The 14,006-nt window shown below is 44.6% G+C and overlaps 1 protein-coding gene across 2 annotated transcripts in view; it reads right to left on the reverse strand.

The window, feature by feature from the left end:
- AGO4 (argonaute RISC component 4) overlaps window positions 1-11,767 on the reverse strand; it is a 12,313-nt gene extending 546 nt beyond the window's left edge. The window contains exons 1-18 of one of the 2 annotated variants that reach the window (XM_031063014.1): window positions 11,604-11,764; window positions 10,837-10,957; window positions 9,688-9,869; window positions 9,241-9,288; window positions 9,152-9,201; window positions 8,938-9,072; window positions 8,684-8,771; window positions 8,116-8,263; window positions 7,920-8,039; window positions 7,571-7,699; window positions 7,299-7,432; window positions 6,571-6,755; window positions 6,165-6,324; window positions 4,889-5,204; window positions 4,453-4,587; window positions 3,587-3,688; window positions 3,173-3,372; window positions 1-3,080 (exon numbers count right to left, since the gene is read on the reverse strand). The exon at window positions 1-3,080 is cut by the window's left edge and continues 546 nt beyond it. In XM_031063014.1, the coding sequence (XP_030918874.1) occupies window positions 2,972-3,080; window positions 3,173-3,372; window positions 3,587-3,688; window positions 4,453-4,587; window positions 4,889-5,204; window positions 6,165-6,324; window positions 6,571-6,755; window positions 7,299-7,432; window positions 7,571-7,699; window positions 7,920-8,039; window positions 8,116-8,263; window positions 8,684-8,771; window positions 8,938-9,072; window positions 9,152-9,201; window positions 9,241-9,288; window positions 9,688-9,869; window positions 10,837-10,941 (2,346 nt within the window). In that variant the 5' untranslated portion in view covers window positions 10,942-10,957; window positions 11,604-11,764 and the 3' untranslated portion in view covers window positions 1-2,971. Of the gene's footprint in view, window positions 3,081-3,172; window positions 3,373-3,586; window positions 3,689-4,452; window positions 4,588-4,888; window positions 5,205-6,164; window positions 6,325-6,570; window positions 6,756-7,298; window positions 7,433-7,570; window positions 7,700-7,919; window positions 8,040-8,115; window positions 8,264-8,683; window positions 8,772-8,937; window positions 9,073-9,151; window positions 9,289-9,687; window positions 9,870-10,836; window positions 10,958-11,603 lie in introns of both variants that reach the window. The other variant, XM_005428293.2, reaches the window with a different exon arrangement.
- Window positions 11,768-14,006: the final 2,239 nt, after the last annotated feature.

The following is a 14,006-nucleotide window of genomic DNA, read 5'->3' on the forward strand; positions in this document are numbered from 1 at the left end:
GGATAGGGATGGATCCAATGCCCTCTGGCCCTGCCTTCTGAAAACGAAAGCAGAGTCACTCCCTCGCTATTGAGCAAGAAAACTCCTACAGCACATCCACAAAGGGGTCGGGGCTGTCAGTGCCAGCTCTGAGCCAGGGCCCTGCCCCATCCCAAGGGCCCAGCCAGGGTGGGCACAGGACAGCCCCTGCACCGCCCTTCGGATGGAGCTCCCAGCAACACAAGAGCCAGACTGCTGCAGACAGGCTAACTAGGGATTGCCAGAGCTTGTTCAGAGCTCAGCAGGGACAAAGCAAGCAGAACCGGGTGGAAAACAGCATTTCTGCCCCCTCCCTCCCCTTTTTTTATATTTTTTAATATATATATATATCAACCACCCCCTTCCCCAACTCCTTGAACTTTGCTACATTTAAAATCTTTCACACCACAGAGCTAAACAGTGGCCAACAGGCTTTATTTATAAAAAAAAAACCCCAAAAAAACAAAAATCAAAACACCCTAAAACTACAGCTACAGAATGCACATCTTCCCATTGATTGACACATGCAGAACGAGTCACTCAGGCCCACAGGGCTCACTCAGGTCCTCAAGTCCTCCAGACTTGGGCTCAGACCTGCCTAGGGCAGCACTGCTGCAACTTGGATCCTGAACTTCAGTGCTTTCCCCCCAAAACTCCAGCCCTGGGCCCGGGGTGGGCTCACACCAGCCCCGCTTGGGTGCTGGCCCAGGGCTCACCAGGGGCTGATGCTCCACCTGGTCTGAGGTTAAATATCCAGCCACAGGCAAACCAAGGAGAGGCTCTCCCTTCCCTCAGTCTCAACCAGGAGTGCTTGGCACTGGACAACTAACTGGTGATAAAGTTCATTTTTTATGCACCCTTGTTAAACCAGCCCCATTCCTAGTGCACAAACTCAAATCAGGGATCTTGGATCCTACCACCTCCAACAGGTGCTCAGGTGCTTTTCAAGGTGCCAAAGTTCTCCGTGTGTGTTGGGTCAGTCAGAGTTCACTCTAAAAAGGGTTTTTGTGTCTTCTCCCTGAACGAGTACTGAGAAAAGCAGCGGTCAGTCTCCCACCCACATGTCCTGATTTTGTTACACAAGTGAGGTATTCTTTAAAAAAAAAGTTAAAAAACGTAAAAGAATCTTTTTTGTTTTTTCAATCTAAACCCGTCCTGGCACGTGCCAGGAGCAGGGTTCACTTCAGTCCCATTTTCAACAGAAATGAAAAGAGGTTAAACTTAATTTATGAGACGTACTACTGGCAAGGAGGTTATAAAACTGTCTGAATATGTTCAGTGTACTCTGGTACAACTGAAAACAACAGCATTTAGAAATGTAAACTTTCATTTATTTACAAGCTTAAAGACTGAAGGAAACAGCATTTCCTATTGCTGAAATTTGGAGGGGGCTGGTTCCTAAGCTTTGGGACAGCAGACAACTTAGCAGCAAACCCCACACAAGTATCAGAGACCACAGTGCAATCCTCGGGCTCCTCAAACTCCTCCTCAGTTTAGGAATAAGCTTTAATCTGCACTAACTCAGGTATTCAGTAAGGAATCTAGTCTTAAATTACAGGAATTCATGGATTACAGGAATACCAGGGAAACCAGGTCCCTGGTCTGGATTACAGGTTGCAGCTGAAAAAAGCCAAGCAGATTAAAAACCCTAATTTCTAGGCTGGGACAGAATCAGCATTTGAGACTCACACGGGTTCAACATGCTGTAAATGCAATTGTGTGGGCAACCCAGATTCCCAGGGAAAAAAAACAATTCAAAATGCTGGTACAAGTCCTCAGGTTGCCTGTCACACAATACATTTCAACTGCACACGTTGGCCTTTCCTACACGGAACACCCAGTTTCCAAGCTTATAAAAAATGTTGTAGACAGGACACCAACAGTGAATATAAAACAGTTAAAAATAATTCTTAAAAAAAGCATGGAAATGTGTCTTTTCTAATTTGTTTCAGAAACTGCCAAATTGTGTGTTCAGAAAACGACACGAGAACGTTGGTTAAACTCATGCACAATCCTCAGCTAGAAAATTACACTGTTTGGGGGGGCTTAAAAAACAAAGATTTATTGCCAAAGTTAAACCTTCTATGAGAAAAAAGTTTTAAAATCACTTAGATTTATCAAACCACACAGCAGCATAAAGTGGGCACTTTTGTAAAAGTTTGCAAAATACCTAAAAGCTAAATTTTTTTTTTGTTTTATCATTTTTAGAGGGGGGAAATGATGGTTCAGTACTTGTTACGATACCATGGCAGTATTATTTGTAACCATTATCATTAAAATCTACTGACAGGCATCACTATTGGTTATATTACACATTCACAGAACAAGAACCACCTATTAACTCGCAGTATAGTGCAATTGCTTTGCAGCCCAAGTCTGCAGAGATTAAAAAGATAATTAGTAAAACTGACAAAAAACTGCAATACCTGTGAAAGTTATGTTTGTTAAAAGGCATTTACAGTAGTGAAGTCTAAAATCTCCATAAAAAAATCTATGGCCCCACACGACAGAAGGATTACAGCGAGCTGGATAAAACATTTTGCCATCACATCATACTCACGAAGCAGGGCACGGAGACAGAGCAGCAGTCACCGTCAGCTCATGGGATGAGGAGAACTGAAAAAACCACAGCTAGCAAAAGATTTGATAGAAACCTTTCGTGCCAAGTCCTTGAAAAATTTCAGGATGATCGGCCTTTGCGCTTTGAGGTAAAAATTCAGTCCAATGCATCAGAAAAGACAAGTCTATGGATTTCTAGTACAGAAAACAATGAAACAAATGGCTCAATTGTGTTGGTGCATCAGACGTTGCAGTGAAGAACAAATTCAGTGCGACTGTCCGGAGCTGCTGGTAGTGGGCAGTCCGAAATCCCCCGGCCCTGGATAGAGCAGGAGGTTTCCAAACACTTCAGGACTGCATGGGTAGTTGTTTAGCCTCATCTTCCCAGGTGCTCTCAAGCGAAATACATGGTGTGCTGGGTGTCGTGGTGGATCTGCACGGCCTTGGCCAGCGCCTGCGGGTCGCGGCCGTTGCTCTGCCCTGACACGTGGCTGCCCTCAGCGCTGTGAGCAGACACACACCCGTCAACAACCGGGACAAGCAGCACAGCTCAGCTTCACTACCTGCTTACCAGGATGATGAGGCTGTTCCTTACCTGTCGTGATCCTTGTCCACAAGATGGTACCTGGCCCGAAATGCCACCAGCCTGGCATAGTAGGCGGGCGCGGGGATGGAGACGGAGCGGGTGCAGCGCACGTACGTGTGGCACAGCTGGTACGTCAGCAGCTGCAGCTCGTCTGCTGTGAAGCAGTTGTCATCCCACAACACCTGGTAGTGGGAGGGCCGGCTGGTTCCCTGCAGAGAACAGGTGAGCAGTCAGCTGGAGAGCAACAGCAAGGACAGAGGTGGTACCTGCAGGCTGCACCTTCCAGCAGGCACTGAGGAGTCAGTGCCAAGCAGGCACCGACACACTCTGAGTCTGCCAAGTGACAAACAGAAGTGACTTTTCCCATGGGGACAACTACAAGGATTTAGTCACACAGCCTGAGTGCAGCAGAGCTGACATTACCTGAATTCCTGCATGGCTACAGAGGTAAAAGTCAAATTCAGAGGGATGTGTGATGGTGCTGTCCACAGTAGTGCCTGCTGGTACGTTGCCACTTTTACCCACCTAGTGAGAAAGGTTTATTATTAGTCCATGGGCTTTTTTGGAAGTGACCCCAAAATGCTTTCAAAGACAGGCTCTATTGAAAGCTGCTGGAGAATTTACTGCTCAGAAAGGTGAAAATATATTAAGGTCGTTTACACAGGAGGAATGAAAATGTTCTCTGTGAATTCATTTTTAGAAACTTCACCAAATCCAGCTGGTGTGTCATCAGAGGAAAATAAAACCCTTGCCAGCACCATTAAAACTGCAGAGTGGGATAAAGCCTACACAAGTAATTCAGGATCTGAAAATGCAGATTCCTGAGATAAATTTATTTCGTACCCTTGTTTGATCTCACACCCTGGAGATCTGGGTTTTTAAGCAAACCTCAGATCAAGTTCTTCCCTAAAGAAGGTTCCTCAGCTAGCCTGTGGATTTGTACCACAGGCACATCTTAGATGCACCTGGAGACAGAACAGGGAACAGAGTGAACAGCCAGGTCAGCTCATCATCAGGAATCCTGGACTATAAAAACCCAGGATACATCCCCAGGTACACAAATACTGGGATACTGAGCACACCTATTCCAAAAGGGGGAACAAGCTGTTCCATCTGATATAGAGCAATAAAAAAAAGGAGGAACTGGTTATTTTGGTAGAGAAAGCCCATTATCACTCAGTACTGCTGCTGCTTTACAGCTTTAGTGGGCAAGATGTATCCCACCCCACTGAATCAAACAATTCCACTTTCCTGTGCCACCACCTCCCCCTCATGGAGTCAGTACTTGCCCTTTCAGTTTTGTCAGCACAGAACAGCCTGGTGTGATGCCTTTTCTGCACAACAATGTAGGTTATTCCAGGTCTATAATCTTCCTCCAAACTAATGCAGGCCTTCCGGATAGCGATCAGCTCTGGCCAAGCTACCTACAAGCAGAAGATTTAAATATTGTGTGATGAATTCAGTAGGTATTTGATTATTTTTTTAACATGTGTACAAATGCCACATGGTAGGGGACACGATCAGACTAGTAAATTGTGCTTGCCCAGGACAATTCACTTAATTTTTAATAATTAAGTGGGTTTTTTTTAATTTTTAACTTAATTTTTCCAATAACAAATATAATCTACATAAATAAATATTTTTTTTCAATGGCCAATCCCTTATAATCCACATAACTATATATCAATCCCTTTTTAAAAGCAAGAAAAAATTATCAGGCAATACCTGTTTCATCTGTCCTTCCGACACTCCCCCTCTGTAGTAAATGATCCTGGTGGGCTTGAAGCGAGTGGATTTGTAGAACTGGATCAGCAGCTCCCGCACCATGTTGGTCAGGTCCTGGATCACCTCCTGGCTGTAGAGCAGCTCCTGGGAGGTCTCCTGGCGCGAGGTCTGCACGCGCACCGTGGCGCAGTAGCGGCTGGGGTGCCCGTCCATGCTGCCCACCACGGCCGCGATCGACGGCTTCTTCCCGTCCCCGGCGGGAGGGTGAGTGACATCTGCTCCCAGAAAGATCACTGGCTGCTGGAACACTGAGGGCCTGTTTGGTAAGATTGGGTTTATTAGTTAGAATCACCAAATTCTGGAAGGGTTTGGGTTGGAAAAGCCTTAAAGCCCAGCCAGTTCCACCCAGCCCACCCTAACCTTGGTTGCTCCAAGCCCTGTCCAACCTGGCTTTGAACACTTCCTGGGATGGGGCAACCACAGCTTTTCTGGGCAACCTGTGCCAGGGCCTCACCATCCTCACAGGGAACCATTCCTTCCTAATCTCTAATCTAGACATACTCTCTTTCAGTTTGAAGCCATTACTACAGTCCCTCTCTGGCCTCCTTGGCCCTTTTGGATACTGGAAGGTTTTCACACAACCTGCTCTTCTCCAGCCTAAACAACCCAAACTTCCTCACCCTGACTTGAGAGGAGAGGCGGCCTCTTATCAACTCATAATAATAAATAAGAACAGCAAAAAAGAAAGAGGGCTAGGAACAAAAAAGCATTAAAGCTGAGGAAGGTGCATCCAAAGCACTGAACAGAACTAAAACCTGTGAGAGTCTTTAAGGGCAAAATTCTCTGCCTTCAGCACTTACAGTCCAGAAAGAACAGAAAGTGACAAGGACAGGATCAAAGGCAGACCAAGTTACAAGCATTGATTCCAAGTCACTCCTCCTCACTCCTTCTCTTTCAATTTGGACGTAAACACAGGATGCTATTGGAGGTGGCAAGAGGAAAAGGAACACTGAGTGAATCCAAAGGCAGGAAAGAGACAGGAAAAAAACCTTGGTGAGTTTGGTGGCTGTGACTGCTGGATGGCTCTGACTCCCCTTGGCTCAGGGCTTACTGGGAACACTCCAAATGCAGACATATCCTCCACTGTCCACTCCAGACTGTGGGAATTTCTAAAGTATGTTTTATTTTGAAAAGTATCATTTTAGCGAACACAACGGAACAACACTATTTTCCTTGACAATGCAGACATTACAAAGAGCTTTTGATTGAATCTCACCTTTGATGAGGTACCAGCACATTGTTGATTCCTCCAAGCTTGGCATTGATCTTCAGACACAGGTTGGACAGCGTTTGTGGAGAGGTTTTGACCACGTTCTTTACCTGAACACACTGAGTGGCCATGCCTAGAAGAGTATCTCCAACCCGCTTGACTTCAGCTGTGACAGAAAATAAGGCAGTGGTTCCTGCTTGCTGTTACTTTTTTTCAAATGTTACTGTAATTCAGATCCTCGAAACTTCACTGACAAAGGTTCAGTTTGCTCTTTGCTAATACACAACTTCTCCAACCAGGCCTGACAAACCAGCTCCAATCTTTTTAAAGAGAACCCATCTCCTCCTCTGCCTCCTTCCTGCCACCCACTTGCAGTACAACTCCTGATCACTTTCCAGCCCCTTCTCCATACCGTACACCGGTGTCTTCCCAGGCAGAATCACCACGATGAGCTGCAGGCCAACATAAGTCAGCTTTAAGTGTTTGAACATGGGCTCCACGCTGTCTGCACCCTGGGCGTACTTGCAGAAGCAGGGCTGGCCCTGGATGGGCATCCCGGCGTCCTTGGAGATCTTGCGCAGCTGGTCTGTGAAACTCCTGAAATAGAAGTGGATTTGTTCTGGCCTTCTCACTATGGCTCACTCATCAGTTTTATCAACCAGATCTACACTGGTTCTGCTACTTCACAGCACTACAGTAACTGTTTTTTAGCAATTCTATTCGCAGCAGGAGCTCACTAATATGACTCTCTGAGGAAGGTCATCAGCTACTGTCCAGCAGGAGCTCACTAATATGACTCTAATCCTCTCTGAGGAAGGTCATCAGCTACTGTAGTTTTACAAGCCTTACAGAACCAGACATTTGAGATAAACATCCTGAGGCAGACTCCCAAACTAATACTGATGCTCTGGTAAATTTCACTAATACACCTATAAAATTTCACTTATCCACCTAATTTATCTGAGCATTATTGCAACCATGACTTTTACCAATCAGTGGTTCACAGAACCTCTTTCTTTAGGATTCTGTAGAGTAATTTGAAGGGCAGGGGAAAATCAATTTATACTACACATCACCTTTCAGAAACATGAGAAAAATACACCTTGAAATAGAATCCTGAATAAATAGGAAAATACTTACTTCAGCAAGTCTTCCCTGCATTGTTTCTGAGGAGCAAAACAGGCAACAGCCCAAACTTTAATCTCAATGCCAGCATAGAACTGTTTCCCTCTCATGTCCCACACGCCTTGGTTTGGTGTGGCCACAGTCTTGTTCTAGGTAAAAACCAAAGGCAAATTACAAATCTAATGCTGCTCCGTTTTGACTGTAGCCCACCAGAGGAAGATACACAAAACACCTCATGAATTTCAATAACTTGAGGATAAGGAGTTTTACAAGACATGGAAACTCACCCTGCCTCCATACTGCAGCATTGGGGCTGGCAGAACTCTGCCTGTCAGCTCTGTCATTTCGTTATGGACAACAATTCCAAACTCCTTCAGATAGGGATCAGGCCCACCAACCATACTGTTACTCTTCACCTGGGGACAAGACAAGTACTGATGTCACTAAACTAAAGCTTCAGGTGACTCTGCCCTCTTTGTCATCAACAGCCTCTCTGTTTCAGAAGGATTTGTTTTAACCAAAACAGATTTTTTTAACTTCTCTCTTGGTCATGCTGCTCAACATCACCTGCTCCAATGCTCTGGAAAAGCCACAAGAAGTGACAAATACAGACTGTGCAGCTGGAAAAATACTCACCAGTCTGCTGATCTCCTCCTGCCTGTCTGGGGCAGACCTGGCTGTAGCTTTTATCATGGTTGATGTCTGATTGTCTGTCAGCTTCTTGATGCACCTCTGGCCAGCCACGATGTTACACACCTGCAGGGGAGCAGGGAGAGGTGCTGTGACACCGTTCAACAGAGGACACCCCACAGTGCAGGACTCAGAACCTTACCTCCAGTGGCAGGTACGTGTGTTTCTGCTCCTGTCCCACTTGGAGACACGGCAGGTGAGGGTATTTCAGCTGCAGACTGTACTTCTGCTTAAAATACTGAGCTACTGTGCACTCCATGGCCTGCCCATTCTCCAGCTGCAGAGGGAACCTAGAAATGACATTTGTTCTGGTTAGACTTCATCAGATTTTTTTTAAGGAAAAAATGGTATGAAAAACCTATTGCAGACTACCTTTAGCAAATCTCTATTTTCCTTACTTACTGGATCTCTTCTTTATGAAAAGATTTTAGAATATATACTGAATTTCTCATATTTTAGGTATTTTAAAAATAGGAGCTTTTGGTAACTGTATTTAAAAACCAGGATATAGCTCAGTTTTCCTGGGTTGAAAGAAAGTCAAAACCCACACTATCCCTCTACTCCACTAAGACTAAACATTCCTGTAAAGCCACACAGCTGCTTCACCTCCAGAATCAACTATTCCTGCACAAAAAATACACCAAATATATTCCAGATATATTGAATAGGTTGAATATTTTAAGAACTGTCAGGCAGTGCTTGGTACATACGTCTGGTGGCTGGCTGGTCGCCGGGTAACGTTGCAAACTCGGTATTTTCTCTTCATCTGGCCACAGTGGGTCACCTCTACTTTTAGACCTGAAAACCCAACAGAAAATAAATCCAGGGACAGGAATCACTTTTGAAAAGCATGAAGGCAAAAAGGGAACAGCCCAGCTCTCCATGTGCATTGCAAATTTTCATTAGGACATATTATGAGCAGGTTTCAGTATTTTCTTGCAGCAGCTTTAGGACAAGCTTTTACCTCTGATTTCTTTGGTAAACTTGACACGCTGGGAGTCTGTCAGAGGTTTGCTTTGTTCACTGATGTTCTGGATGTCCAAGACCTCGCACATGAACTCAATGATAGGCTGGGCACGATAGAAAGCAGTCGCTGACACTAAGACAAAAAGACAGGACAATGAACTGGGAAGCACAAAGAACTCTGTTACATGAGTGAGACAGAATCTCCTACACACCATCAATGTTGAGCATCATGTTCCACATGGCAGGACGGACAGACTGGTGGAAGCCAAACCAGACCTCCCTGCCCCCTCCCAGGGGGTGGTAATAACCTTCAGGAGGGGAGAAAAAGGAGCGACCCACAGGAGTGTACCTGGAAAAAATAAGAAAATTTAATACTCTGATCATTTCCTTCTGATATATTTTTTTACATTCACACCTATAGTGTTTAAAACATGTTATTATTACAGCATGTTTTAACTGTCAGAGCTGATTTATGGCAAGCACACAAAGCCTTTTCTGACAGGGCAGCTGGAAAGGGTACAGCAAATTCCTGTTAGAAACATGACCAGCAGACTCAAGTCTAGTTCAGATCACATTTCCCTATTCTAGTGCAAATTTGTAAGGCAGGTGTTGAATTACATGGCTGTATCCCTCATCCCTTCTACCACAGGAGTGTAATGGGCAGCAGAGCAGCAGCAAGGAATGACAAACACAAAGGTTAAGATGGATAGAAGACATACCCAGTCAGGAAGGCCCCACAAGTACCCACCTCATGGAGGGAAGGTGCCGTGTGATTACATCCAGTGCCTGTACAGAATCTTCAGGAACTTCATTCAAGTGCCCTGCCAGAGCTTCCAGCAGCATCTGAAGGCTGACGACTGACACCCACTGAATGGAAACCTTAAATGTCTGGTCCTTCCCCTCTCCTGGAAGTGTAACCTCCATATCCACCTGCCACAGGCACAAGAAAATTAAGAACAAGCTTTTGTTATGGATTGCAGACAGACACAATACTCAGCAATGGCACAGTTTTCTCCTAGGTGTCCTTTGATTCTGTATTTTTGATTATTAGTTTGTGTAATGACCTTAAAATATTACAATTGCCTCCCTCAGGACTTTGGAAGTTTGTCATTTATTCATCTGAGAAACTGCACTGAAGTATCTTTAAATGTAAATTTTCAGCAGTGATTAGTATGGTGACATCAAAGCTCTGGAGAACAGTGAGTCATTTTTTTAAGTCAGCCAATTAATAGCAAGATGTTTTGTGAACCAAATGGGAAGGCAAGAAAACCTTTTGGTCATAAAGGAGACTCAGTGAGAAACACAAATCTCAGAGTTCTGGTGCAGCACTTGGGATGATTGTCACACCCCACAGCCCAGAGGGTAACTGTGAACTCATCCTGGACATCCTCCAAGGCACAACAATGACCAGATCCCTTGGGAGATCAATAGATGAGGGAAAGTTTTGTTTAGAGCTGGGGTGCACATGCAAGGCAGGAACAGCTGATCTGCTTGTTCCAGGAAGACAAGGACGTATCTCCACAGCACAACCAAACCCAACCAGAGCCATCATCAGCTACAACGACTTTATCATTCAGCAACAGAACAAGGGTCAGAACAGGGAAAAGGGAAGTTGCCACCAGGGTGAAAGAAAAATAATCTCCTTGCAGCTCTAAGAGCAAAATGTAGTTCTCATGTCTCGTGATATTCTGTAGCTGAAGAAGTGGGAATTAGAAACCCAAAGACACAAACTGCAGTAAAACACCAGTGAGCTCCTAGAGTTCCTGACTGCTCCTGTCTGTCATTTTCAAGACTACACCAATAGGTGTGACAGTATTTTGGGTTTATGTCAATAAAAGAACACTTTTCAAATGACACTGTAACAGTTTTCCCGTGGAAAAGTTAAAGCAACACTTACTCTGTCCCTGCCAATGGGTAAGGGGTGTGCTGTGTACATGTTCCGCTTCCCATCGTAGCCAGGCTGCCGATCCCCAAATATCTGCATCTTGAAGTGCCTCACCATCGTGTCCACCACCTCCCTAGGCAGTGATTCATTAAGGGGAAGAACAGAAAATTCAGTAATGGGCTTACACAATTTAAAATTATTCTTTCGTTTTTTCTTAAAGGAGCAAGATATGAAAAACAGCAATGCACAAAACACCCCTAGGTCACACCAGAAGTTGTGAATGTCACCTCCAGGTTAAGACACCCAAGTGGCACACACAGGTGTCTGTACAGGTATCTGTGATGTCAGCAGAGCTACAGCCAAAACAAGCAGAGGAACCTGGAGAGATGTTCACACACAGGAGCAGACACAAGCCTTGGGTGGGTGGGAGCACTGTGTGGATTGATCCATGTGTGGACTCCAAAATCTACAAGCTGAAATGCCTCCCCTCAGCTGCTACACATATTTGTGTAACAGACTGTGGAACAATTACCAGGGACATTGACTTGTAGACTGTAAAATAAAACCAGCTGGAGGTCAATGCTCAGTACATTTCCCAGAGCCTTCCAGACTACAGGCCAATTGCAAGAATATTATAGTTCACTGAAAAGCAACTGCTGACCACAGTACAAACACAACCAGGCCTTTAGCAGATGGAGAATTCCTAGGATGCACAACTTCCTTACATCAGGTAAATACACCTAATTTAAATCAATAAACCTTTATTAAGTAACTCCTACCTGTTGACTCTTCGGGGGCGTTTCTCTGGTTTGATATCCACATCATAGTGATAAACATCAATCTTGGGGATCTGAACCTGGAAGTGGTTGGCCAGGAGCCGGATGGGTTTCCCAACAGTGCCCAGGCCTGGGCGCCGGGGCGGCTGGAAAAGGCTGGTTGGGGGCCCTAAAAAGTCAAATAAATGTGTGTGAGACGTGCTGGTCACTCCATGCACCATTTGACTGGGCAGGAAGAAATCTTAAGCTTTTTGAGGCTGCAAACAGAGGTGTTCAAAGAGGCTCAGCCTTCCAGCTGCTCAGAACTTTAAGGTAAAAAATGTGTTCCCTAAAGCATGCATAGGTAGGTGCCATAAATAATTCTTAAAATTTTAGTGGCATTTATTCATGACAGTGGTTAAGAACTTCACAGAGTCCTGGGAGGGAATGCAACCATACAGATATTATGTATTTTCATGTAATGCAAAGAGAAATACATCCCTACCTCCATTTCTAAAACAAACCAACAGCCACAAAAGCCACACTTTGCCTTGTTTTCACTACAGGCTTGAAGTTCAGACGTCAATGATCCAATTTAAAATTCCAATGTAAAGAAAGGAGTGAGGAAAGGTTCAGGCTTTCCTCTAAGCAGAAGGATAAGGGAGAAAGCATTAGACAGGTACAGACTCCTACAGACGTGGAAGAGATATTTTATTGGGACAAAAGAAGAGCTACAGGAACAGATCTAAGGAAGAAATTATTAGAGGCCTGGAAGCATTACTCACATGCAAGCTGGTCACTAGGGAAGCCTTTAGTTACCCTCCTCAAAGTGTTAAGATCTGAGATACCATGTTAACGAGATTAAACTGACTATTTTTTAAATCGATCAGAGCCTCAGCTGACACTGCACATAAAGCAAATGACATTGGTATATTTTCATGGGTTTGTCTATATCTGAGCAAGGCTCAGTGTGATCAAAGTGTCTTCCCTCTGTTGTAGAGTAGCAAAGGAGAGGGCAAGCAGTCTCACTAGAATGCAATAATAAACCTATCATAAAACTTAGGGCAAATTTAGCATTATAACCTGACAGCATCCACATAACACAAAATCTCAGAGTTTGTACTAGGAGAAAGGAGAGGTAGGTGACTCCTATCTGGGTACACTTCAGGGTGCAGCAATAAACTTTAACACAACCATAAACTAAAGCCAGGACCAAATCCCAGGAGATTCCACACGGGATTTAAAAGCCATCCATTGGCTACTGCATTACCAAATGAAATCAACAACCTAAGGACACCAGCCCTGGAATATTTTTAAGCAGAAGGAACACAGAGCATGTAAGCAGCTGAAGCCCTCTGCAGAGCTGTTGGGGGCAGACACCCCACAGGACACGTTCCTGGCTCCACACCTGCCTGACAGATCATGCTCCCTCACGGCCAGACCAGTTGTGGGGTACAGTTAGTGTTTAAAAAAAGTTACAGTTTGTTGTTTAAAAAAACTACAGCTGTCTTGACAAGCGTGAATCATTGAGGGCAATCAAAGTTTGCTGTGCTTATTTGGATACGAGAGATGATCCATTAATCCCATGCTAATTAGTCTGAAGGAAGTGCAGGCACTGACCTCCTGCAAGAGATTAAATAACAACTATATTTACCCATTTCCCTCCCTTGGTATTGACAAGTTCTGCAAACACGCACAGCAACGCTGCCCTCTGTTCTGACCAAAGGAAATAAAACTTACATCTCCTTCTTCCTAAAGTTATTTCTCAAAGGATTCTAGAGAATCACCTACAAACTGTTTTCCCATTTGAAGCCAGGCTGCCCTGGCATCACAGGATTTTTATCTGATCAGCCTGACTAGGGTTCTGTGTGCTGTTATATTTTAATTTCTCTCACCCCACAACCATTATGTACTAAGCACCTCAACCGAATTGCTTCAGACAGGAAGCAGTCTTCAAAACTGAAAGAGAATCTGCTTCTCCAGCTGGAACTCAGGGAGGCCAGGATACATCACACACTTAGAGCAGGCTCTGAGTCAGCCCTCACTACCTCAAACTCTGGATTCTTCTGGAATTGCACCTTTGTGTCAATAAACGTTTCCTATCACACCAAAATTAACATCACTTTGCTTATACCAATCCTTTAAATGGGAACTTGATGGGTCAGGTGCACAGGCCACTGAGGGCTAGAAATATATCCCGCAGGCATTTGATGGGAGAATAATCATGGAATAGGACACAAGCAGGAAAGCAGCACATGCAAAAACCCACCAGCATTTAAGCGAAGTTTGTTAAAGAAATAAACAGCCGTATTTTCAGACAGCATCACCTTAAACTCTCAGAAATAGCTCAATGTCAAATATAAAACTTATCACCGCACAGGTTGCAGGGCGCGCATCGCTGTGACACCACAGCCCTGCCTGTCCCCG

Source organism: Geospiza fortis, unplaced genomic scaffold, assembly GCF_000277835.1.
Source record: "Geospiza fortis unplaced genomic scaffold, GeoFor_1.0 scaffold289, whole genome shotgun sequence".
NCBI classification, from domain to species: domain Eukaryota; kingdom Metazoa; phylum Chordata; class Aves; order Passeriformes; family Thraupidae; genus Geospiza; species Geospiza fortis.